Source organism: Rhineura floridana, chromosome 1 (genome assembly GCF_030035675.1).
Source record: "Rhineura floridana isolate rRhiFlo1 chromosome 1, rRhiFlo1.hap2, whole genome shotgun sequence".
In the NCBI taxonomy this organism is placed as follows: Eukaryota; Metazoa; Chordata; class Lepidosauria; order Squamata; family Rhineuridae; genus Rhineura; species Rhineura floridana.
The window spans coordinates 25727324-25755119 of record NC_084480.1 but is presented as its reverse complement, the minus strand read 5'-3'; the positions used below and the strand labels follow the sequence as shown (position 1 = coordinate 25755119).

The window sequence follows — 27796 nt, the reverse complement described above, 5'->3', positions numbered from 1 at the left end:
AGAGAGACATACTTCTGTCTAGGGGTAGAGAGAGATGGGAGAGGGGTTTGGAAATGGACAGCCTCTCCCCCCACCCTAGTTTGGAAATGTGCGAGCTGAGATAAACTTTGAATTTCACCTTCTGTTGTAATGCTTAGTTGTCTCACCTGCCAGTTTTCTTCCTGCTCTGCCCCTTTTTCATATTGTTTCAGAAAGTGCAAATTTGGTAAATTCTGCTTTAAATGCGAACTGAATCAAATTTCTCCCCCATCCTTACTCTGATGTGAAGACTTCTGAGCATGCATTGTTGACTCTGGGAACTGGAGTCCTTTATTTCCCCCATCTTCATTTATCTGATTTCTCATGAGGCCTTAAATTTTTTTCCCCAGAGTTCTTGTGGAGAATTAAATGTTTGTGCATGCTCAGAAATCTTTTGGAAGTCTTCTCAGCAGCCATTTCTCCTCCCCCCAACTCATTGGGGAGTTTGGGGAAGTTCAGGAAAGTACGTTTGCTTAGCTCTTTGAACTCAGAGGTCTAGCACTAATTTAATGCTCCAGTTCTCTAAACATGGTTACGAGGTCAGGAGCAGGCTATGAGATCAAGTACTCCCTTCTTTCTCTCCCCCCTTCCCCCCAATGCTTTAACCATGGTTAAGGGTTACATCTACTCCAACTTTCACCATGGTTTACAATAACCAGGGTTCCTATCATAGAATTATGGTCTGAAAGCAGAACAATAAGCTTATTTGCAAACTCTGACTAAGAGGGGACCTGGTTAACAGTTGCCATTAAAGATTTAAGCATGTTTGCTTTTCGAGATCTCTACAGACTATTTCATCTCCTGATGAAGGCCCAATATACTAGGGACCAAAACGCATTGGGCTTTCCTAAGAATGCTGTTCCCCCCTTCTGTGGGGGCGCTTTTGCCTCAACCCCTCCTTTCACAAGGAAGACTCAGGTGCTTTAGCCTGAAGGAGAAGGGAGGTCACGTGTGCTTATGGAAACTATGGGGCAAGGGCTTGGAGCAAGGCTTAAAAGCTTGCTCTGCCCCCAGCTCTCCCTCTTCTACTTTTTGCTGCACCTGCCCTCCCACCCTTTCAGTATGAGCTTGGCTAGCTGCCACTTAGGGTCTGAGTAGGATTTTTTTGGGGGGAGGCATGCTTAGCTTCCCCTTTGATTTGCCTACTCCATACTGTGGGTCTTAATTCAATTGACTTTTTGGCGTAGCGGGGCTGCTTGCTGGTTGGCATGGAGCTCGGGCAGGTGAGGAGGCTGGAGGGTTAGCATGAGGTACACTGAAGTAGTTATGGGATTAGGGGCAACCGTTGGGGAACTCCCAGTGCTTTATGCCTGGAGTGTATCTGGGGTCTATCTTGCACATTCTGGTGAACATTGGTACAGTGGGGCCTGGATGTGCAGGGTGGATGCCCACCCAAAGCTCGCTTAGCAAGGAGGGAGGTATCTATCCCCATCCTTGGCTGGGGGGCCACAGCCTATGGCTGATGACATACTCAGGGGTCCTGGGAGGGTGTTTCCCCAGCAGAGGTAAACAGAACCTCACCTGCCCGAACAGATTTTAATTTGGTTAATTTGGTCTGCAGGTTCTCTAAATTTATTGGTATATTCACTAACAGGCAAAAAAAACCCCCTTAAGAATGTACCTATAGCCAACAGATATTTCTATCTAACTTTCAAAAGCAGGGAAATTGGGCAGCTATAGTGAATGCACCAGGGGAGCAGGAGACATGACCTCCTCTCTGAGATATTGTACTGCCCTACAAATTTGTAAAAATGCAAACACAATTTGGGTTGGTCTTTCACAGTCCAATCCACTTCCTGTGTAGCTTGGAAGAATTTGGTACATGTGCCTCTGAGCACATTGTTCACAAAAATGAACAATTTTTATTTATTTTTTTACTTTTTTGTTGGTGTGTTGATGCAATTTGAGATGAATGGGTGCCTGATTATATGAATGTATGTCTGAGTGAGTGTGTATGTTTATATGGTGTATATATGGCTGTATATATAGCTGTTTTTATACGTTTAATTGTTGTATATTTTAGTTGTATTATGTGCTTCGGAGAGAGTTTTATCCATCAGGCGGGGAGACTTGAGGGGGCCCCAATTGCCGTAGTGACGGGCAAAGGAAGGTATGGCGCTGTGAGAAGGACGTGCCAGGTAAGGGGAACGCGGTCCAGACATGTTGTGGCTGTGCCTTGTTCCGGTCCTTCCCACACCCGCAAGGTCGTTGGTAGTCCTATCAGCCAACTCTCAGATCTCCAGTTGCTGTTATTAAATGCCAGATCGGTATATAATAAAACCTCCCTCGTCCACGATTTGATTGTGGATGAGGCAGCCGATCTGGCATGTATAACCGAGACCTGGGTGGGTGAGCAAGGAGGAGTTGGTCTCTCTCAGCTCTGCCCACCGGGGTACTTGGTTCAGCATCATGGTAGATCTGAGGGTCGGGGAGGTGGGGTTGCTGTCGTCTATAAGAGTTCCATCTCACTCACCAAGCACCATGTTCATTCAGTTACTGGCCTGGAGTGTTTGCACCTTGTGTTGGGCCAGAGGGACAGGCTGGGAATCCTTTTGGTGTACCGCCCACCTTGCTGCCCAATGGCTTCCCTAACTGAGCTGGCAGAAGTGGTCTCGGATATATTGTTGAGGTCCCCCAGACTAATAGTACTGGGGGATTTCAACATTCATGCCGAGACCACTTTGTCTGGCGCGGCTCAGGACTTCATGGCTTCCATGACAGCCATGGGGCTGTCTCAATATGTTAGTGGTCCAACACATGTATCGGGGCACACTCTAGACCTTGTTTTTGCTACTGAGCATGGGGAAAGTGATCTGGATGTGGGGAGTTTTACAACACTCCCTTTGTCATGGACAGACCACTGCTTGCTGAAGTTTAGACTTTCAGTAACCTCTTCCCTCTGCAAGGGTGGGGGACTTATTAAAATGGTCCGCCCCCGGAGACTAATGGATCCTGAAGGTTTTCAAAGGGCTCTGGGGGATTTTCCGGCTGATAGGACTGGCGCTCCTGCTGAAGCCCTGGTCGCTCTGTGGAATACGGAGATGACCCGGGCTGTAAACACGATCGCTCCTGCACGCCCTCTCCTGTGTAGAGCTCATACAGCTCCATGGTATACTCCGGAGCTGAGAGCGATGAAGCAAGATAGGAGGAGGCTTGAGCGGAAATGGAGACGAACTCCCGACGGATACAATTATGCGCTGGTTAGTGCTTCGACTAAGCTCTATGTAGGAGCAGTGAAGGCAGCTAAAAAACATCATTTTGCTGCCACTATTAAATCATCTCTTTGCCGCCCAGCGGAGCTCTTTCGAGTTGTCCGGGGGCTTCTCCATTCAAACCCTCCGGACACGGTGGAATCATCGGAGGCCCGCTGTAATCAGTTTGCCGATCACTTCCAGAATAAGATCTCATGTATCCGCCAGGATCTAGACTCTCAAGTTATAGCAGTAGATCCTAGTGAGATGTCCGGAGCACAGTCTTGTCCTGTTTTGTTGGATGAGCTTCAGTTGGTTCAACTCAAGGACGTGGACAAGGTGCTTGGACAGGTACGTGCAACCACTTCGGTACTGGATCCTTGCCCCTCCTGGCTGATAAAAACTAGTAGGAATGGAACAGGTAGCTGGGCCAAGGAAGTGATAAATGCCTCTTTACGAGAGGGAGTGGTCCCGGGCTGTCTGAAAGAGGCAGTGGTGAGACCACTCCTGAAAAAGACTTCCTTGGACCCAGACAATTTTAACAGCTACAGGCCAGTGGCGAATGTTCCATTCCTGGGCAAGGTCTTGGAACGGGTGGTTGCTGGCCAGCTCCAGGCGCTATTGGATGAAACTGATTATCTAGATCCATTTCAATCGGGTTTTAGGCCCGGTTTTGGCACTGAGACAGCCTTGGTCGCCCTGTATGATGACCTATGTCGGGAAAAAGACAGAGGGAGTGTAACTCTGTTGATTCTCCTTGATCTCTCAGCGGCTTTTGATACCATCGACCATGGTATCCTTCTGGAGAGGCTCGCGGAGTTGGAGGTACTGCTTGGCAGTGGTTCCGCTCCTACTTGGCGGGTCGTCTCCAGAAGGTAGTGCTTGGGGAACATTGCTCGACACCGCGGGCTCTCCAATATGGGGTCCTGCAGGGGTCAGTTTTGTCCCCCCTGCTTTTTAATATCTACATGAAGCCGTTGGGAGAGGTCATCAGGAGTTTTGGAGTGCGTTGTCATCAGTATGCTGATGACACGCAGCTCTACTTCTCCTTTTCATCTTCTTCAGGTGAGGCTGTCGATTTGCTGAACCGTTGCCTGGCCTCGACAATGGACTGGATGAGAGTTAACAAACTGAAGCTCAATCCAGACAAGACTGAGATGCTGTTGGTGGACGGGTTCTCTGATCGGATGGTGGATATATACCCTGTCCTGGACGGGGTTACACTCCCCCTAAAGGACCGGGTTCGTAGTCTGGGAGTCTTTTTAGACTCTTCCCTCTCACTTGAGGCTCAAGTAGCCTCGGTGGTTAGGAATGCGTTTTACCAACTTCGGTTGGTAGCCCAGCTACGTCCCTATTTGAGTAAAGAGGACCTTACATCAGTGGTACATGCTCTGGTAACCTCACGTTTGGATTACTGTAATGCGCTTTACGTAGGGCTACCTTTGAAGACAGTTCGGAAGCTACAACTAGTGCAAAATGCGGCGGCCAGATTGCTGACAAGGACCAAGCGGTCCGAGCATATAACACCTGTTCTGGCCAGCTTGCACTGGTTGCCAATATGTTTCCGGGCTAGATTCAAAGTGTTGGTATTAACCTATAAAGCCTTATACGGTGCGGGACCACGATACCTTGCGGAACGCCTCTTCCGATATGAACCGGCCCGTGCACTACGTTCTGCTACGAAGGCCCTCCTCCGGGTTCCAACTCACAGGGAGGCCCGGAGGGTGATGACAAGATCTAGGGCCTTCTCAGTGGTGGCCCCCGAACTATGGAACAGTCTCCCTGAGGAAGTACGCCTGGCGCCGACTCTGCTCTCCTTCCGGCGCCAGGTCAAAACCTTCCTATTCTCTGAAGCATTTTAAGTTACACTGATTTAATTTTAAAAATGTTTATTGTGTTGGATTGTTGCTTGTATTTTAGTATTGTTTTGTTATTTATTGTATTTTTATGCTGTTTTATGTTCACCGCCCAGAGAGCTATTGCTAGTCGGGCGGTATATAAATTTAATAAATAAATAAATAAATAATAAAAATAAAAATCAATTCTCCCCAGCAAGTGTCCAGTGTGTGGGCAGGAACCATTGGCCTCTCTCTGATTTGTCACCATGACAATATCACACATCACTGACAGTACTGGTAAATTTAGCCACACTTTGCTCCTGTTTGCAACCCTGTCTCCAGTCCCTCTAATTTCTCATTTTATGATGGCAGCCTAATTTGGCTTGGCACTGTTGTGTGTGTTTGTATGTGGGAAGGCCAGTGTCAATGGCCATTAGAGAAGGAAGGGAATAGGGGAAGGAGGGCATGAATCTATGGCTTACTCCCAGCTTCTCATCCACAGTAAGAGATCAGGAGTATGACAACCATAAGAAGCCTCCAAAAATAAAAATTGAACAAATACTCAGGTCTATCATATATTTAGCTACAGCAGGGAAAGTCGTTCACATGGATTTGACTCAATGGCTACTGACTTATAGAACAGCTTGTTCAGCTTAATTAAAAAGAGTGATATATTCAGAGTAGACCCAGTCAAATCAATGCAAAACACATGCAAAATATATTTTGCTAGTCTTATAGAATCTCTTCTAGCATTCCTACAAATTCCTTGATTTCTATTCCGAGTGTGACTTAGTGGGAAAATCCCCTTTGGATTTTGTATTGATGTGTTTGTTGTATTGATTATATTGAATTTCAGTGCCTGTGTGTTGTTACCTATGAGGATATATTAAAAGGCCACTCACAGGGTCTTAAAAGTCTGTACAATAAATAATAACATCAGGTCAAGTAGAGGTGGCACTATACTTTTGCTGGCCACGAAAACTGAGCCTATTTCTTGGCCTGTCTTCAGAATCTTTTGCCTAAGGAGGAGCCCCAGATTAGCTTCCAATTTTGCAGTAGACAAAGTTGTTTATTATTATTGTTGTTGTTGTTTGCTTATTTATTACATTTATATCCCACCTTTCGGAGCTCAAGGTGGCACATATGGTTCTCCTCCCTCTCCATTTTATCCTCACAATAACCCTGCGAGGTAGGTTAGGCTAAGAGGCTGTGACTGGTCCAAGGTCCCCCAGAAAGCTTCATGGTGGAGTGGGGATTTGAACTCTGGTCTCTCAGCTTCTAGCCCAGCACTCTGACCACTACACCCCAAAGAGTTTCAAAATGAGTGGTGAAATATCTCAGAAGGGGATTGCAAATCCTTAGGGTGCCTCTGGATTTTACCTAGAGTGAAATTCAAACTGAATGGAGTTCCTCAGTAGGTGAAAAAGCTGAGGGTTTTGTAGGAAAGCCAAATGAGTTATAAGAACAGTGACATTTCTTTAGCATGGGTGCACATTCTGTAAAAGTGACAGTAAAGAAAGAAGTTGCAGTTTGCCACTTGCAGCTTTGAGCTTGAGTTATGGCTCCTGAATTCATGACTGATTTACAATTTATTTATGTTTTGCCAACCTTTAGATGCTTTAGGTGCTGCAGGTGGTGGCTCCAGCAGTTCTGGAGAGACAGGAGAGGCAGCTTCCTCCACTTTATCTGCCGTAACTGTCGGTGCCTCTTCTTGCGGCAAAAGGTGGATAATTTCTTGCGCTTTCAGCTTCTCAGCTTCTCTCTTTTCCTTTTCTTTGCCTTCAGTAGCAAAACACATACAAATCAATAACAAGCCCAAATGTATTTACCTTTCTACCTCATTGCCAGTAGAAAATTGAAAATTATTCCCCAGGAATAACAACAGATATGATGCATAAACTTCACTGATGGCTCATGGATTACTGCAATGCAATCTACATGGGACTGTCCTTGAAGATGGTCTGGAAGCTGCAGCTGGGGTAGAATGCAGTTGCCCATTCATTAAGCAGGGCAACAAAGTGGTATTATATTATGCCAAACCTGAATGCACTGACAATTCAAGGTGCTGGTGTTAATATTTAAAGCCCTGAACAGCTTGGCTTCCTGTTGGCTTCCCCCATACCAACTGGCCCGTGCTTTAAGATATGTGGAGCAGTCCATTCTCTTGATCCAGCCAATAAGCTTAGCTTGATTGGCGATGATGTAAGACTGGGCCTTCTCCACAGTGGCTCCATAGAACTCCCTGTTGGTGGAATTGTGCTTTCTTCCAACATCAACATTCTTCCACTGACAATTAAAAGCATACTTGTTTATTCATGCCTTTGATGAAAGGTAAATTTGGTGTGGATGACCCATTAATTTTATCTGCTGTATTAGGTATTCTGTATTTAACACTGTTTTATTGATATGTTATATGTATTCTATGTTTTTATGATGTGGTTTTATTGTTGTAAACTACCCTAGGCTCCTTAGCTAGGATGGGGAGGATAGTAGTAGTAGTAGTAGTAGTAGTAGTAATAGTAATAATAATAATAATAATAATAATAATAATAATAACGTCTCCATTTATCTCTTTCATGAAATCAAGATATAATTTAGAAACAAATATAGGACTTTCTCCCTACTTTAAGTGGTAGTTCAATGCAATCATATTCACATTTAAGAACAGGTTCTAGCCTTCATTTTGGTAAGCCTTGCTCAAATCAAATTATAAATTAATTACAGCCAAAAGCTCGGGGGAGGTGAAGATACTAGGAGGAAATGGTCACATTCTTCTCCATGAAAAATTTCAGACAGATTACTGAAAGCCTTTGAAATATAAATATTTGTCATGAAACCACTCAATAGCATAACTTACGTTTATTTTTGATTTTAACCATTTCTTCCATTAAAATTTCTTTTACCCTTTGACACATAAGACCTTCCTCCATCTCTGCATTGACCTTTATCAGTATATTTTGCTGCTCAGAATACCAGGTTTCCAGTTTGGGCCATGTGTTCAGGAAACCTATAATTCTGTGGAATCAGAACCATGCAGAAATCAGATATCAGAAAAGTTTTCAAAATTCAAATAAAAATTAATTAAAAATGACTAACATCTAAAAATTCTTATTGACAGTCTTAGCATAATATCCTTGAAATACAGGTGTAATGTGGCATATATTATGAGATTCCTAATTTAGCATTTATCTGCTAGTTCAATAGATTTTGATGTTCAGTCATATTTATTAATCTGGTTTTAGCTGCTGTGAAAACAGCAGCAAATATAGGAAAGGGTGGAATCGAGAACTAGGTATTTCTATACTCCAAAAGGTTTTTTTAAACTGTGCCCTCCTCCTCATTATATTCAATTACAATTAAGTATTTTGGTCAATTCATACAACGTACTAAACAACAGAATATGTTTCAACTGCACACAGTCTTTTTCAAGTTTAAGTGCCATGGACACATACTTTAAAAAGACTGTGCATCATGGTGACTAGGGCTGGCCAGAATTTATGGGAGTTGTACTCCAAGCAATCTAGAGGCCACTGTGTTGACTACCCCGACCTATGGAATTTGCTCCCACAAGCCAGGATCTCTTCTCAAACATCCCAGAGTGCAGGACGTGGAATAATGGGCTCAAGTTACAGGAAGCCAGATTTCAACTGAACACCAGGTAAAACTGCCGAAGTATTAAGGTGGTACGACAATGGAACCAATTCCCTAGGGAGTTAGTGGGTTCTCCAACACTGGAGGCATTCAAGAGGCAGCTGGATAGCCACTGTTATGTGTGCTTTGACTTGGATTCCTACATTGAGCAGGGGGTTGGGTTATAGGCCTCCTCCTACTCTATTCTTCTATGATTCTATAAGTGTTAGTGATGGCCACAGCTCAGATGGCTTAAAACGATTAGATAAGCTCATGTAATACTGGGGGAATAGCCATGATGGCTATGTTCTACCACCAGGATTGGAGGCCATATGGCTCAGTATGCCAATTTCTGGGTATCACAAATGTGGAGTGTGCTATTGCACATAGGTCCTGCTTGCAGGCTTCCCACGGACATGTAGTTGGCAACTGTGAGAACAGGTGGGTCTTTGGTCTAACCCAACAGGGCTCTTACGTTCTTCTGTTGACTGTAACCAACCTGTGCTGCATCTGGTTCTCCACATAATCTAATTTTTCTCTTTGCTGGAATCGGACTTCTGAAATTTGGTCGCCTTCTTCTTGCCTGCTTTGATAGAACTCAGCTGTTGAGTGAAAAAACAAAAAAAAAATTTTTTGAAGGAAATTTCAGGGCAGAAGGCTTTGATAGTTTTGGGTCCATGGTTTAAGGCATGAGCGGGGAACGTTTTTCAGCTGGAGAGCTGGATCCAGAACTAGCCCACCCTCCACAGGCCATTCTCGACAGGTGGGTGGGACCACCTACCTGTCAGCCACCAGACATCAATTGACATGAGGCGATTCAAAATTCAAGCAGCGGGTGGAAGCAGAGGCTTATCTTCAGTCTTAGCAATGTAATCCTACAGCAATAAGATTGGAGACAAGACTTTGCCTGCTGCCCTTTAAAGAGCAGGAAGAGGGTTTTTGTACCTGTCACTTTTTCCTCTCCCTGCTGTTTTTTAATTATATCCAATCTTAGCCCTGTTATGCTTAGCACTAAAAATCAGAGATAAGAGATCCCTTATTATGAATCTTAGCACTTAGATTAGAAAGAGCAGATCTTCACACGTGACCGCATAGGATGTCAGGTCACTGACGAGTGGGTGTGGTTTGCCAAAATGGCCTCATAGGCCAAATTCTGAGGCCTAATGGGCCCAATTAAGCCTCACCACTGGTTTAAGAGAATAAGACATGAATTAGCTAAGACATTTAATAATATCTAATACTAATCATATCCAGAGTGATGGGTACACAGGAACAAAGGAAGCTGCCTTACATCAGGTCACATCACTGGTTCATCTAGCTCAGTATTATCTACTCTGACTGACTGGCAGTGGCTCACCAGGCATTTAAATAGGAATCTTTCCAAGCCATGTCTGAAGATGCTGGGGACCGAACCTCACACTTTCTTCATGCAAAGCAGATACTCTACTACAGAGCCATGACTCTTCCCCTACGTGAGCTATGTCTAATTAGCTCTGTTTCCTCGAGCTTCTTTCTTGGAAAACTCTACTCAGTTTTGGCTTGTCATTTTTTAAAAAGGCCTCAGGTCCTCCACAAACGCTTGAAATGTTGGTGCATATAACACTGGGAGCTCTTTGCAAAGCCTCCCTCTTTCCCCAGACTGCTGAAGAAAAAGGGAGAGAGGACAGTTGGCTCATGGCAAGCCGGTGTGACACTTAAACTTCAGAGGAGAAGTGGAATTTGCTTATAAAAGGCTTTAAGAAGGGAATTTCTAATTTGTCATTAGAACAAACACACACACATTTAACAGTTGTCAGCATCAGCAGAAATAGTATAAATACTTATGCTAACAAAATATTAATCAGCTGGTTGTAGAGGGAAACTATACTGTGGCAAGTTGCTATCTAAAATTGCAACCTGGGATGTTAATTTTTGCAGCTGTCATATTTATCTTTAAATTAGCAAGATATCTGTCATTATGATAAAAGAGGTCTTGAATATTCTTTTTAGTATATTCTAGCTCATAAGTGCATGCTGCAAACGTCTAGGGGATCCCTCCTTGATATCATTGATTGGGACATTAAATGACAGGAATAGTAGGTAGGCATTATTTTTCTTTACTGTAGCAGCGTGCCCAGGTGCAACACTTTATTTGCCCACAGGGCAACCATTTACGTGCACAGTAGACAGTAAAGGGATTCATTCTAGGACACCACTGGAGTGCTGGCTAAACTTACCCTTCCTTCTGATCACCCCTGGCTAGCAAGAATCAAGCCTGCTTCTGTCTGCATAGCCTCATCCTAGGCTCAGTTTCTTGATCACTTTACAATGTGACAAAATGACAGAAAGTGGTATTTGGCAATCTACAGATATCTCTCCTGCTATCAATAAACTCAGATGGCAAGTGCTGACAGAAATGGAGCCAAAACTGGGCTCCTGGTTAGGGAAGGGCCATAGCTCAGTGGTAGAGCATCTGCCTTGCATGAAGAAGGTCTCAAGTTCTATCCCCAGCATCTTCAGGCAGGGCTGGGAAAGACTCCTGAACCCTGGAGAGTCGCTCCCAGTTGTTGTAGACAATACTGAGCTAGATGGACCAATGGTCTGACTCAGCATAAAGCAGCTTCCTATGTATTTTATTATTTTATTTATTATTTGATTTATATCCCGCCCTTCCTCCCAGCAGGAGCCCAGGGCAGCAATGTACTTATGTAAGATGAGCAAGGTACAAAAAAGGTACAAAAGTGAACAGAGCAAAGGATGCGACTCTTAGAACAGACAACATTCCAGACAAGCTAAAATCAAAGATTAGTCCTGGGCTATGGTCTGAAGGAACTTAAGGCCAGCTCCCTGCTGAAGCTATGCAGGGTCAGGTCTGGTCAGCACCAGGATGGGAGACTGCCTCGGTACCATATGTAAAGCCGCCTTGGGTTTCAATCATGAAAAAGAAAGGCGGGGTAGAAATGTAATAAATAAATAAATAATAAAGTTTTTTGTTCACATGCATCCACACACACACATCTTCATTCAGCCGAACATGAGATGGTATCACGGTTGAAGGACGCATTCCAGCCTGGCAAAAGCACTTGAACAACAGCAGTGAGAGACATGGCCTGTGAAAAGTCTCGAGGACAGGATAGAAAGGTCTGGAGGTTTGCATTTGGCCTTCAGGGATTCAATTCTCCACTCCTAACTTAAGGGAAGCCTCCCCCCCCCCAAACAGCCCAATTAAGACTCTATGGTCGGTAGTGTTAAGTATTAATCAGAAGAGAAAAAATGGGGGCTGGATGAGGTGAAATTGAGTGTCTTGGAAAAGTGCATGGCTGGCTGGCTGGGACTGTGAATAGAGGCATTCTTGTTAAGAGGTGGGGATATACCGCAACATTTGTTAACAGGTCTCACATACATAAGATCCTTGGAGGGTATTTGCTCTCCACTTGTTTAACATCAATCGGATATTGTGCAATAGTAGCAAAGAACACAGTTATGTGAATCTCTCAGTATTGCTTCTTTATTACACACATTAAACTTACACTTGCTACCTGCCACCCGGTCCAGCACAATGTCGTCCGAAGCATCTAGCAATATAGCAAAGTCAAGAGCCGGTAGGTGTACAGGTGGCTCTTTGGGAGCCGATGGATCTATAACCAATACGGATTTTTTCAAGCTTTTGGCCTTTGCTTCTGCCTGGTCAGGATCTCGCCCCGTCAATGCCTTTTCAAGCAGTTTGGCCTGATTCAGTGTCATTGGAAACCCATCCATGATCCAGCCATTTTCTGGCGGCAGTCGACTAAAGCAAAAAAGAAAACCAAAAGTTGAGCACAGTTGGAAGATTCCAACTATTTTTCCAGCACTTTCCTCTGCAATGGTTAGATTTATTTATTTATTTATTAAATTTATTAGTCGCCCATCTGGCTGGTTGTCCAGCCACTCTGGGCAACGCACAACATAAAAACATACAGTTCACATTAGAGCCTTAAAATTCCAACAATAACACTAAATCTTAGATCTTAAAACAGGTAGAATAAAATCATTTGGCAAAGTCCAAAAAGAAAAAAGGGGGAAGAGAGAGACAAGATTAAAAACAGACTACATGAAAATACTACTGTTCTCTGCTGCACGGTCTTCTGAATTTATTTTCATTCTATGAACACAGATGCCATGCACCCAGTTAGCTTCTTTGTTGACTCAACGATGCTACATCCATAGTGCTAGCCCCAAATTTCTCTTTTGGGATTCTGATAAATTGGAAGAAATCTAATCTAGCAAAAAAAAATTTATTGGCTTGTATATATACAGAGGCAGTCACATAGATTCAGCAACCCCATGCTTAGGAAGCTGCTTCATATCAGATCAAATTATTGGTCCATCTAACCCAAACATTTCTGCTGGCAGGAGCTCTCTAGGGTCTCAGGCAGAGGTCTTTCAAATCACCTGCTACCTGGTCCTTGTAAATTGGAGATACCTGGGAATGAACCTGGCATCTTCCATCCGCAGAGCAAGTGTTCCCTCCCCTCATCTGGAGGTTCCAGTATGTATATGGAATTTCCCCATTTATACACAATGAGCTTCCTTTATACATAAGGAGCTTCTTCCTTGAGGAAGCCTGCTCATGCCTGTGGCCTTCATACACAGTATGATAGGCAGGCGATTCTTGATCAGGCCAAGGTGACTGAAGAGCACAACTACCTTCACACTACAGCTCCATTTACAAGATTATGGAAACATATTTTTGCATCTCATACGAAGGGAGCGGGACTGAGAAAGTGATGAAGGCTACTTTTACTCTAGGAAACAGTAAGTTGGATATATGGCTTTCTATACTTCATATTCCTTAGAAATGGCTATTAAATTCAAATGATGTAGGGATACACTATATCCTATTCCTCTGAAAATGGGTGTTATTAAAGAGGGGTGCTATCTGTTGCCCATCCCTATATGTACATCATACATCCTGCAGGTGGACCAGCAGCTGGAGGGGGGAGGGTTAAGCAGCTCCTTTCACATTACCAATACCACTGGCAACCTCCCATAACTGCTTTTCAGACAACATTTTTAAACACTTCACATACACCTGGTACCACGGTTCTTTTAAACTCTATAATTCTGTGACATGGCTTCCCATTCAATAGAAAACAGCAGAAATGCTGCTTCTAAGATCACAAAAAGTTAACCACTAAATATATACAACAACTTCATTGTACAAATGCAAGAAATTGAAACAATGTATTTAAAAGGCCTTGTGCCTGTGCAACTTGTGATCCACAAAGCTGAATGAGGTCCTCCACATGCTAAATAAGCCTTCTGTTTTGGCTGCCTACCAGGGACTGCAAACCCAGGAGTGTTGTCAAGCACCTGGCAGGCCACAACATTTGTCTAGAGGGTTGCATTTGTCTTTGTGGATCACACATTGTGCAAATTTGGGCTATGAAGACTCCACGAGATAGACTCTACTACAGTAATCAGACAAACTGCAATAAAATAAGATAAAATTAAAAATCTAGCAAATCCAGCTTGTCCAAAAATTATTGGCTGTGGCATTTACAATATATTCTTCACAGAACAAATTGTCTGAATAGACGAGAGAAGCTCATAGAGAAAATCAGTAAGAAATAATAGACATTACTGATTATAATACCATTGGCCCTTCCATGCTATTTATACCAAGTAATACAGGCCTGTTTTCAATCTTGCAGAATTTGGATGGCTATACCCTCTGACCTTTTCTTTTAAGAGGCACGGAAAAGATGAAAGATATTCAATGAACATTAGCTGTGATGATTTCTATCTGTATGTGCAGGGCAAATAAGGTTGCACTTGCTGCTGAGATGAATAGTTTCTGCGTTTAGAAGTAGATTCAATTATTTTAATGAGAGACTATTACCAGAGTAATTTAGTCGTCATCATGAGTAATGATGGCAAAACCTGACCCTAACAACAGATACATTTAACCACATTCAAAAAGAGTTAAGCAGACTCTTCTGTTTCATACCTAATAGCCTCCACCATGATGCCGACTAGCAATTGATCTGGAATGCTCTTCCCTTTCTTTAATAAGGTCTCTGCTGCTGCACCAAGCTGAGCACGAATAGAAAGCTGTGAAATTTATAAGAGAAATTTCAATGGAGATGGGAAAGTTAGGTATAATTGTAGATTAATTTGATTAAAGAAGTATGAACTCCAAATTACAGTATATCTGAAGTTGTAACTTCAATAAAGAGCAAGACATTTGGCTAAGACAGACCAGCCTAATTCACTGAAGTCATTTCCAGACAAAACCAAATGACACCTGACATTATTCATGTGGTTTGCTCTTGCATGGCTGATTTTTCTTTGAAAAACGGCTGGTGTGCATGTGCATGGGGGGAATGAGCCAGGTCAGGAAAATGGAATGGGGAGGAGCTTAAACCCTTTGAGACTGCAGAGATCCCAGCTGGAATCGCCTTGCCTCTGCTCTTGCTATTCACAATGGGAGAAAAGCTGGTCCTACATGTTGGAGTGACTCCATATTCTCCAGGCTGGCCAATGACTCTCCTCCAAAAGAAAAGTCACAAAGGCTTCCTGTTGAGGCTGAACCTTTCTCTGGGCAATGATAGCCTTTACTGGCTCCCTGCTTGTTCCCTTGTCCTAAAGCCTCAGCTCAGCCACTTGGTTTGGCTTTGACTGTTGGCTTGACTGCTAGCACTAACTCAATATCTACAGCTCATTTCTGACACTTGTCCAAGATATACATGAAAGAAATAATGTTAAAACTGAGAGCCAAATTATATGTGATGTTCATCACATGGTTTGCCATTGAGTGCAGGATTTCTGTTTTACAAGCAGAAAGCAGAGAGCGCTGGAACTCTGGCATGTGCAGGAGGAGGAATAGGAGAGCATTAACCTTTTGCCCCTGAACACAGTAATGATCAAGATCTCTCTCCTTGCCCCTGGGTGCCTGCTGTTTACAGGAGGGAAAGCTCTCATTAGCTTCAACAGAAGCTTCCCTCCTCTTTGCAATAGGAGATGTGGGGGCCTGATCCAGACTGGGGGCCCTGCACAGGCTAGTTGTGAAAGCTACTTAGGCTCAAAGGGCTTGCAACAGCAAAATCGAATTGTTTTTCATCTTTGAAGACACCACACAAAGGATTTTGACAAGTGCATGGAACAACCCACCTGTCAAATGTGTGATGTCATAATGACATCATGTGGGGGTGGGACCAGGTAAAGATCTGGCCCATGAAGCCAAAAGGTTTCCTCACCCCTAACCTAGAGAAATGAAAATTTATAGGATGAGATGCTGGTGATTTTTAAGAAATTCAGGAAGCCCTCAGGAAGATGCTGGATTCATCTGATCTATCAGGGACTGAACCTGAGACCTAAGAATAGAAGCGAGGAACCTTCAGCCTGGGAACCTACCTAGGCCTACCAGGCCACCTCACCCCATTTTTCTTGTAAGGCCATTTTGGCCATGCCACACCTGCCTGTCCTATAACTAATGTCACATAAGATGTCATGTGTGGGACAGGGCTTGGCCAAAAGGTTGTTTGCAGGCACTGCCCTTTCAGAGCACAGGGCAAGACAGAGCTTTATGAGGGGCTTCTTTTTCCACCTGTCTTGTCCCGCCCCTTGGCCTGGACCTTATCAGGAGGAACTGCAGACTGAGAGGTGCTGCTGCAGGGATGGGACTGTGCTGGGACCATCAAGGGGCATGCTTGTCTACCTGCTTTGCCCCACCCCTCTGCCTGGACCTTATCAGGAGGAGCTACAGACTGGGAGGTGCTGCTGCAGGGATGGGACTGTGCTGGGACCATCAAGGGGCATGCTTGTCTACCTGCTTTGCCCCACCCCTCTGCCTGGACCTTATCAGGAGGAACTGCAGACTGAGAGGTGCTGCTGCAGGGATGGGACTGTGCTGGGACCATCAAGGGGCATGCTTGTCTACCTGCTTTGCCCCACCCCTCTGCCTGGACCTTATCAGGAGGAACTGCAGACTGACAGGTGCTGCTGCAGGGATGGGACTGTGCTGGGACCATCAAGGGGCAAGCTTGTCTACCTGCTTTGCCCCACCCCTCTGCCTGGACCTTATCAGGAGGAGCTACAGACTGGGAGGTGCTGCTGCAGGGATGGGACTGTGCTGGGACCATCAAGGGGCAAGCTTGTCTACCTGCTTTGCCCCACCCCTCTGCCTGGACCTTATCAGGAGGAGCTACAGACTGGGAGGTGCTGCTGCAGGGATGGGACTGTGCTGGGACCATCAAGGGGCAAGCTTGTCTACCTGCTTTGCCCCACCCCTCTGCCTGGACCTTATCAGGAGGAACTGCAGACTGAGAGGTGCTGCTGCAGGGATGGGACTGTGCTGGGACCATCAAGGGGCATGCTTGTCTACCTGCTTTGCCCCTTCACCCCTGCTCTTAGGGATATTTTTCTGGCGACTGTCCTTTATCAGGAAGATGAGCGCTTTTGGTTTTTAGCTGTTGTTGCTTTTTAGAAATGCTAAGATTTTGTTGGCTTGAATTTTTGTAAATTGTACTGTTTTTATTTGTATTTTTGTTTTTCTATTTGGGGGCCTTCTTGGCCAAAAGACGGCCTAGAAATAAAACATAACATTTCATGAGCTACGGCCCTCAGCACAGTGAACAAAACCCCAAAGGATATTGATGAATTGTTGAGTGGTTTCTGCTTTATAAATGAAGCACTTGTTAAGGCCAGAGTTAGTAATTTTATTTCAGAGTGCTTTTGAAGAGGTTGCTTCCTGAGGTGCATACACTCACTCCCACAATTTGAGCAATCAGGATTGGCAGGGGTTTGTAGTACCTCAAAACCCTGCCACATCTGAATTGGGCAGAGGTGACAATGGGACAAAAGAATGAGCCAAAAAAAATGTGTGTACACTACAGGCAATGGTGCTTCTATTATACCACCTTTGTTTTATTTATTCTAATATTTTCTACCCTCCATATTTTTCCAAGGAGACTCAAGCAGCGAACTCAGTAATAAAAAACAGCATAAAACAAACATAGAATCATAACAGTAGAGTTGGAAGGGGCCTGTAAGGCCATCAAGTCAAACCCCCTGCTCAATGCAAGAATCCAACTTAAAGCATATCCGACAGGTTGCTTGAAAAACCCTTTAAAAACTACATTCAAATTAATAAATTATCAATATCCAATTATTCAACAAATTCCAGCAACACAAAAATAACATACAACAAAAAAAAATTACAGTCATGGATTTGTTGGACTCAATCATAGCATCTACAGAGAATGGGAATTAAGAATCCAATTGCGTACTTTGGTGAATTCATCCCCAGGGTCACTCATCTCCTCTTGGTCACTTATTTGAATCGAAGGTGATTTCTGGGCAAGTTCTAGGAACAGCAAAATGAGTACAATAGTATTCAGATTATATGTATAGTATTAGCAACAGCACATCATACATAGAGTATTACCTTCTGCATCACAAAAGCATTCACTATTCCAGACGTTTGCAGTAACTACAGGGAAAGGTTCCTTCAATAATTTTGCCAATCAAATCAACCACTTTCTTAAAAATATATTATAAAACCAAAGTCTGGTTCCGCATCACCTTATTTTCCAACAATTAATATAGAGGTGATGCACATATGCAGTAGCTTGTATTGTATAGACACTTTTGTGCCATTTTGGCAGTCATATTTTAAAGTCCTACCTTTTGTGCTATTTAAATGGATTTTGACTTGCCCTAAGTACCTTGACAAGCAAGCTGATCAAGTTGTGCCTCCTTGCTTGAACAACCTCTCCATTCAGAACCTTGAGGCACTTTCTGATGATACTCAGGTTAAGGCTTTTCCTTTCAAAAAGGCTTTTGATAAATGATTGCTACTGGTTCCTAGTTCTACTATTTCACTGAAATATGTTATTATAGTTATTATCATTTTCATTATTAATTGCTTCCCATGAAGCATCTTGAAATGATTTCACAAGGCAGTAAAATCATATATAAAACAACTGCATATATAAAAACCATTTAAAATCCAATACAGATAGTGTCTGGGATTAAAATCTCCACATGAGGCCTGTTGAAAAAGTAAAGTCTTCAATAGGCGCCAAAAAGTCAATAGACACAATAGATACAATATATAAATCAATAGATACGTCATGCTGTTCAATTATTTTCTGCTTCTTACTTTGTTATACTGTTGGATTTAGAATTACAATTATTTGATTTTATCATGTTTTATATACACTGCCTTAGATACTGCATGAGAAAGGCAATTTATCATTTAGATAAAAGTAACTAAAATCTCCACTCCCACAAATATTTTGCCTTTTTGTGGATGCGTGATGCTCCGGGACAAGAATTCTTTCTCACCCACTCCACTGTCTTGAGCAAGGAGTTTTGTAATATTCTTGCTGATGGAAGTGGTACAGTAGGGCCCTGCTTACCGGCGCTTCGCATTCCAGCGTTCCGCTAATGCGGCGGCTTTCAATTAGGGGAAATTCCCCTTTTTAAAGCCGTTTTTGCGCTTTTGCGGCATTTTCACGGCTTTTTCGCGTGACACGCCCCATTATATTCAATGGGTTCCACTTTATAGCAATTTCCGCTTTACGGCGGCAGTCCGAAACGGAACCTGCCATATAAGCAGGGCCTGCCTGTACTCCTTTCTGCTTCACTCTATCTCTCCTACGACTCCTTAGAACAAGGATGGAGAACCTTTGGACCTCCAAACTCCCATCAGCCCCAGCAAGCATGGCTAATAGCCAAGGATGATGGGAGTTGTAGTTCAGCAACCTCTGGAGGGCCAAAGGTTCCCCACCCCACTTTAGAACCCACTACCCTAACCATTATAAAGTCTTCCTTTAAATTGCAATTTATTTTTTATTTTTATGCATGCTGTGCACTGAGACACTGCACCATTGGTATGTTCCTTCCCAGTGTCATGTCTTGCCACCTTCCTGTTGGAATCTCCATCAGGTGTTGGAGGTGACGCCTCTTTCTTGGGCTCAGGGGCTGCTCAGCCTTGACGTTAGAGGCCGAACTTGCCCCGGGTGCAGATGGCCAGTCCTGGACCTTGTCACAGAATCCTGGCCCCTCACCCTCAGTTGGAGCCTGAGGCAGGGCTGGGTCCAAGACTCTTCCTAGTCTTCCTCTGATGAGGACTCGTTCTAATGAGAAGTCCTCTGACTGGGACCTGACAAGGACACACACACACACCAGTCCCAGTGTGTGCAGAGATCAAAGGGAGGCAAAGAATGCTGTAAGCGCCACTCCTACCATTAGGAAGGATGAGGTAGCTACCTCAGGTAGCTGATTTTGTCATGAAAGAACAACAGAAATAGTTATTTATTTAATTAATTGTTATTGTATTTTCACTCCTAGGGTGAGACACCTGTGGAATTTTCCATATCAGGGGCCAGTCTGGCATTAAAGTGAAGAGAAGAGGAAACTCCTGCAAGAGTTCTGAAAGCAGTCCAGTTTCTCTCATGCATGGGGCTTTTAAAACTTGTTTTCTTTTAAAAGCTGTTCAGACAGTGGCTTGGAGAAGGTGGGAAGACATGCAGAAATTAGGAATTAACCATGACTGTTGTGCCAGACTCTTAGGCTGTGATTTTATGCACACTTACTTTAGAGTAAGTCCCACTAAAAGTGTGACTTGCTTCTCAGTAAACATATACTGGAATTGCACTGGAAGCCTTTAAAAGCAATAATATTAATTTATTAACTGCCCAAAACAACAGAAAATCTGTTTAAAGTGTAAACTCTAAGCAAGTTTCTAGTTTTGGTGTACAAAGCCCTAAACAGCTCAGGACCAGGATACCTGAAAGATTGTCTTACTCTTTATATACCCAGCAGATCACTGTGCTCTGCAGGTGAGGGCCTCCTGTGGATACCATCTTATCAGGAGGTCCATTCCGCACAACATAGGAAATGGATGTTTAGTGTAGTGGCACCTACTCTTTGGAATTCCCTTCCCTTAAATATTAGACAGGTGCCATCTCTGTTATCTTTTTGGCACCTAGTGAAGACCTTCCTCTTTCAACAAGCCTTTTAAGTAGAGACCTTATCCCAGTCTGTGTCTGTGCTGGAATTGCTTTTTAAGATGTTTTAAAAGTTGTTTTTTAAAGATGTTTTGTTTTAATATGCTTTTAAATATGTTTTGTGTTAATATGTTTTTAAATCTTTTGTTTTTAAGATGTTTTAAAGTAGTTTTAGTGTTTTTGTTTGTCACTGTGGATTCCTTCTGGGAGGAAGGGCAGGATACAAATTTAATAAATAAATAATAAAAATAAATAAATAAGCATCCTTGCTGAGTAGTAAAGCCCATAGAAATTAGGGTTGGTGTTCGCAGCTGGCTACTAGACAATAAGGTTAGTTAGGCCAGCCATAGTTGGTAGAATCCAGCTTCTTGCTTAATTCATCTTTTCCCTCCTCATTCACAGAAGTGCTTCAGAGAATATCTTGCAGTTTATTAAAACAAAAAGTCAAGTGGCCAAAACAGCCAAGAGGTAAAGTTGGAAAACAACCCACACGCAATACCAACAATGCTGGAGAAATGTGCTATTGCAACTTTTTAAAAAACAACAGCAACAACCTGTAGCTCTGTATGAGTTAGGAGGTACTATATTGACTACAAGAGCTAGGACTCTTTGAGAGATACAATTTACAATATTGCCCAAGAATTGTGCAGAACCTGCCTAAATGAGTTTTATTGACTTTTAGCAGCTGAGCTGCACCAGCATTGTGGAACACCTTATCCTCTGGTTGTCTTTTGCTGGTTATTGAAGAGATTTTTATGCTGGCAGGCTTTTGACCTACTAAACACTCGATGTTTATTCCAAGGCTCTGTTTTACCTTCATTCTCCGCTTCTATTTACTGTATTTTAATTGTGATTTTAAATTGTTGTTAAGCCGCCTGGGGCAGTGCTTAAGCACTAGAAATACACAACAGATATTTTTTTCTATAAATAAAAACAAATATTGAGGCCTTCACATCCGAAAACCTCTGATGCCGACACTGGAAATATTTCAAGGCTTTGCCTTATTTATTTCACAGTTGCAGGTCAACCTGGAGCCCTCCTTTCATGGCAGCTGCTGTGGCTCAGTCCCTTTCCACCCTGATTAGGGTAACCCAAAGACTCTCCAGCCTCCATGTGGGAGGAACCCAGGCTGTGGATCAGAGCTACTCATCTGAAGGAGCTGTGCTGCAGTAGCTTCCATGCCGCCAGAATGGGCCCAGAGTACAAGTTTTAATATATTCTTTCATTGGAAGCCGCTGGTCAAACACTGGTTCATTAAGGCCACTTTTTACAGCACATACACTTTTTTAAAAGATTGCATTTCGCATATGCAAAGAATCCCACTAGGGATTTCCCACTTCTGTCCCTTTTCCTTGTCTGCCCTGTGCCCCAGATCCTTGTGCCAAGGCAAGGAGAGTGGGCACTGGCAGCCTGCTACACTGCATTCTCAGTCAGGTTTGACCATTATTCTCTCTTCCCAGGAATCCTGGAATTGGTAGTTCCTTGAAGAGCTGCTGCTATGAATCACAGAGTTTTTTTCTCAGCACCTTCCAAATTTACATTCCTAGGATTCTTTCAGGGAAGCCATCATAATTAATTCACAGTGGTTTATAAAATAATATAAGTTTACAATGGAGATACGTAGGAACAGGAATGAATTGTTCCAAAACCTCTGAGAAGTCACAACAGCTGACAAGGAAACAGGTGGAAAGATGAGGATATAATTGTCAGTATCAATTTAGTATGTCAACAATCCAGAAATAAGATTAAAAATTTTTGAAACCATGCAATGCACCATCATGTTAAGTACACAGCAAACTACGAGGCAATGGCATTTTGTTTTTTCTATCTGATTTTCAGCCAGGTTTAACAAAAATTAAAAGCTTACTGTAGATTTTTATTTTTACCTTTCTGGTCCTCCTGAAATGGTGCATTGGAGTTCATATCCAGTAAGTCATGAGCTTTTAATGCCATCAGTGAAGCCCTGGAAGCTGCCTTCAGGACCTTTTTGATAAAACAAGCAAACTATTAGCATTTTATTTTTCTATTGTGAAACAGGTGCGGTTTGGCGGGGGTAACATACATTCCTTCACTTATTTCAAAATGTGGCAAACCAGCCCTACTGTGTTCATGGGCCATCCTGTTCTGGGCTTCTGCCCCAAAGCCCTACCCTGCCAGCACCACGGACTCCAAGAACACAGTAAGAGTACCGCCAGATTAGATCCATCAGGATCCATCTCACACAGCATTTGGCTTCAGCCAGCGAGATGCTTCTGGTAACTGCAGGAGGGGAGAGTGTTCTTGGGCTCCTGCTTGTGGGCTTCCCAGGGGCATCTGGTTGGCTACTGTGAGAACAGGATGCTGGACTAGATGGGCCATTGGCCTGATCCAGCAGGTTCTTCTTATGTTCGTATGAAATGGGCCATTGCGTGATTCAGCCGGGCTGTTCTTATGTTATATTATAGCTTATAAGGGTACAAGGGAAACAGCCTTTGTTTGTCCCAAGCATTGAGTATTGAGAAGTATGCTGTCTCTGAATATAATTGTCATGACTAACAGCTGCTTGTAGAACTACCTGCCATGACTTTGTCTAATTCCCTTGTATAGCCATCGAACAGCACAATCCTAACTATGACTACACAGAATTAAGTCCTGTTGAATTCAAGCGGGGCTTCCTGCCCCATAAGTGGAGTTAGTATTGCAGCCTAAGTTACACATACATTCTATTCCATTCCATATATTACATTCTGTGTGAAAAAAGCACTTCCTTTTGACTATCCTGAACCCATTTTGCCCATCAGTTTCAGTGTGTGAGTCCTAATACCAGGAGACAAATGTTTCTAGATGCTGTTCATAATTGTATAAACCTCTATCATGTCCTGCTTTTCTTTTCCTTTTCCTGACACTAAAAAACTGGGCTCTCTTTAGTTTTGCTGCATAGAGAAGGTACTCCAACCTCATGGTCATTTTGGTTGCCCTTTTCTCTAGGGGTTTGTGCCCTTTATTTGCACGTTTCCAGATCCATAATATCCTTTCTGAGTTGAGTCAGCCACGAGAACTGTACAAAGGATTTGAAATGTGACACCTGATAGATTTATAACGTGAAGGATTGTTACGCTGGTGTTACTTTGCTACTGGAATGCTCAGAAGGAAAGGAATTATAAATAACAAGGCAGGAGCAGGTTATTCATTTATTCATTCATATAAATCTAATAAATATCCCCCCTTTCTCCCAGTAGACAAACCCCCTCCATTTAACCAGACTGTTCCCAGCCATCATGCTGCCATTATGAATGCACCTGTGTATGCCATAGATAGAGGTGGGGAACCTTTCTCAGGCTGAGGGCCACATTCCCTTGTGGGCAATCTTCTGAGGACCACATGCAGTTGTGGACGGGACCAGAGGCAAAGTGGGCAGAGCAATGAATGTAAAATTTACCTTTGTACAGTAGGCTAATTTCTACACATACATGCCCCTTTCTATTCTCCATCTGGGCAAACAAAAGGCATTATCAGAGTTCAAGGGCACATTCCAGCCAAGCAAAAATATTCAGGGTACAAAGCAGGGCCAGCAAGGGAGTGTTCCAAGGGCCAGACAGAGAGGCCTGGAGGTCCACATTTGGCTCCAGGCCTGAGGTTCCCTATCTATGACATAGATAGATGGGAGCTGGCCATTAGTCACAACACAGATTTTGCCAGTCAGACAGAAGAAGAAGTGGATCGATTTCCACAACACCCCTTGGTGTTTCAGTGACATTTGGGAACAGGGAAAAACCAAATATGTTTAAGGTAGTTAGAAATGTGCTTTAGGTCTAGGAGATTGATTGCCTCTCTACATGATTAAGTTATTTAACAGTAGTTGGCATTATATTTATTCTTTGTCTGGCTGTAGCTATTTTGTTTTACTGCATGTGGTTATTGCTATTTTGTTTGTTATAGTATTTGTGTGGGTTTTTAAAAAAATACTCAATTCATCACCCAGGGAAATTAGTTTATGGGAAGAGTAATAAAGGTAATGAACAAATAAATAATGAAGCCATGCATTAGAGCCACTTAAACCCACCTGACCCTTCAGATGTTGTTGGACTACAATTCCCATAGTACCTGACCACTGGCCATGCTGGTTGTGACTGATGGGAGGTGGAGTCCTACATCATTTGGAGGGCCAAAGAGTTTTCATCCCCGCATTAGAGAGGTATAGATAGAAGTTGTATGGTAACTTCCATTCAAGAGTTCATTGGTACCATTTTGGACAAATACAGCAAACAGTCCTTTGGAAGCACTTATTCAATTGGGCTACAGTATAATGCTGCACACCGAACAGTTTTTAAAGACTTACGTCAATTTGATTCAAGGAAGGCTCTTGCACTTTGGTTTGAAGCAGGCTTAATTCACTTCCCATCTCATTCTCACGGAAGGCATTGATTGCTTCTGTGATCAATTTATCAATAGACATCACCTGGATATTGCAAACTGACACAGAGAGAACCCACGTGACACAAGCTTATATTTTAGGACAACAGAAGAGAATACTAGTGAAGAGGGATGTTGGAAAAGAAGTGGAAACTGCTGCAGTTCACGTGTTCATCTGTGGTCAGGAATGGAGAATCAGTCAAGCAAATACAATTGGTATTTATTCACATTGTTGTTGGGAGAGGGGTTTAAGTCCACAAAGGACACAATTGATGACCTTTTTAATATGGTTGTGACATTTCCTTTACACTGAAATAAATGGAGGTTATGTAAAGTTATGTAAACTGTGTAACTTATATTAAATCACAGACAACATGGCAAATAACCTAGTATTTGGTAGAAACCGAACTGCAGCATAACAGAAGCAATGCTGATTGTGACGTATACAGGCCAGAATGGAAACTCCTGCCACCTTACATCCCTACTAGTGAACAAGCAGCACAGAGGTGCTCTTGGGAAATCCCTATTAGTTGCTACTGGAGAAGTTCCTGATGGGTTGTATCTTAAGTAAATTATTCCCAAATGATGGACATGAGCCTATCAACATGCCATGGGGAGTGATAAATCACATGTTTTATATACATGAGGTCCCAGGTTTATCCCTTGGCATTACTTGCAATTCTTTTTTTAAAAAAAGATGTCAGGAAGCTGAGGAAAGACAAAATACCTGCCTTGAAGGGTTGCTGCCAGAACAGATGAAATTAGATAAATATAAACCAATGGTGTGGCTAAGGCAGCTTCATAAGTTTACACACACTGTAGAGACCCTGAAGATAGATCTCTGATATAGTAGTGATTGTTGTGACAATGCACTATTAGGAGATTAGGAGTTCATTTGCATGTCACAGTAAGCCACAAACTATGGCATACCAGGCACAACCTAATTGCTCTTGATTTGGTCTGCACTTTTACTCCTGGCTTATACTGGGTGAAAACTAGGGATGGGCGAATCTGTCCATTTCTATTTCTCTCAGTATCTTATTTTCCCAATCTTAAATTCATTTCCACATCAGTTTGTGATTTTTTTTAAAAAAATCCTCATGGAAAGTCGGCATTTTAGTGCAAATTTCTACACTTTTTTACATGCACTTTTCTGTGCAATACACATTTTTGCAAAGCAGTTTTCCCTAATCTAATGCTTTTTTAGTATGCTATTTTCATGAATATATGCATTTTTATGTACACGTTACCCTAGAATATGCATTTTTGGACACTTTACTTGGACTGGACTACACTGCAAAAGATGGAGAAGTGTGAATTTCAAAGGAAGACTGTGTTCCAGTTTGCGTATTGTTTGAGAAAGTGGGAACTAGGTAGGTTCACCTTACAATATGAACTGAATCAATTTCCCCCCCATCCCTTGAGACTGAAACAAACCACAAACTAGGGATAACTGTTTGTTTCACTCACAAGAAACTGTGATCTGTAGCCAAGATTTCTTTTTTACTTACTGATGCAGAATAAACCACAACCCCTGGTTTGGATGTAACAATAAACCAGGGATTCTGGTTTGTTTCTCCCTAGAGTGAGCAGGGAGGAGCAAAAGAGCCCAACTTTGTCACATTCACAATATGCAAACTGGGCTTGGGAGAAGTGGTAGCTTCATTTGTCCAATCAGTGGGTTAATTGTTCTTTTCAGTGGCTCCTAAGTGAAGTTAACTTTCTCTGGTTTGAGCTTAACATCAAATTATTCTTCATTATATCTTTCCGTGCATGAATTTCTGTTAAGAAATTGTTAGTTGGCCACAATGTTTTTTAAAAAGAGCAGACACACAAAAAAGAAGCAGGAAGAAGGAGAAAAGCAACCATCCTACCTTCTTCCAAAAACTTTAAACAGGTGCTTTTCCCACTGTAAAGCTTTCCCAAAATGCATCCCTTGATAGGAAACGGGGAAAATACAGGTGCAGGTGGTTCAGGCCCTGGAGGATAGATGATTTCCATCAGTCTATGAATTACATGGCCCAGTATTGGGTTACTGGCTGGAGGTTTATTTGCTCTGATATCTTCAGATGGGTACCACTCCTCAATCATAGACTGTAGCAAGACAAATTGCAAAATAAACTGTGAACATTTTCCACCCAGTGCTACAGTAAAAACAAGGTATCATTTAAGACTGTAATTCTAGATACACTTATTTGGCAATGACTCCCACTGAACCAGACAGAACTTCCATTGAAGTAAATGTGCACACATTTAGGCTGTAAATATCACTTAGCAAGTCTCTTTATACATGGCTTATAGCAGGGGTAGCTAACCTGCAGTCCTCTAGATATTGGTGGAGCACAACTGCCATAATCCCTGATCATTGGCCATGCCAGCAGGGACTGATGGGGGATAGAGTCCAGCAACATCTGGAGGACCACCGGTTATCCACCCCTGGTTTACAGAATATAGAAATTAGTTGTAGAATTTATTGAGTTTAGTCCACAGACCATATGGAAAGAGAATAAAATAAAATTCATTTAAAACTTTAAGTCAAAGTATACATAAAACAGATTTTAAAAAAAAAAAACAAATTTAAGTTAAGCATTGGTTATAGATAAATATTACAAGGATTGAGTAAAATCCCATGTATGGTCACTCAGACTATACATTATGTGGGAGATATGTGATCGTGTTCCTGTTTTTCCCCCAGCGGGGCAAATAGCAACTTTGTGGGGTGGGGATTCAGATGTTAGAAAATGTATGGGGA

The 27796-nt window shown here is 42.7% G+C and overlaps 1 protein-coding gene across 1 annotated transcript in view; it reads right to left on the bottom strand.

Annotated features, from left to right (window-relative positions):
* SPEF2 (sperm flagellar 2) overlaps positions 1–27796 on the bottom strand; it is a 154019-nt gene that overhangs the window by 76784 nt on the left and 49439 nt on the right. Inside the window, exons 11-19 of the mRNA XM_061608391.1 lie at positions 26919–27138; positions 24971–25104; positions 22539–22635; positions 17926–18002; positions 14646–14749; positions 12187–12443; positions 9177–9279; positions 7905–8062; positions 6656–6826 (exon numbers count right to left, since the gene is read on the bottom strand). Of these exons, the coding sequence (XP_061464375.1) occupies positions 6656–6826; positions 7905–8062; positions 9177–9279; positions 12187–12443; positions 14646–14749; positions 17926–18002; positions 22539–22635; positions 24971–25104; positions 26919–27138 (1321 nt within the window). The remainder of the gene's footprint in view (positions 1–6655; positions 6827–7904; positions 8063–9176; positions 9280–12186; positions 12444–14645; positions 14750–17925; positions 18003–22538; positions 22636–24970; positions 25105–26918; positions 27139–27796) is intronic.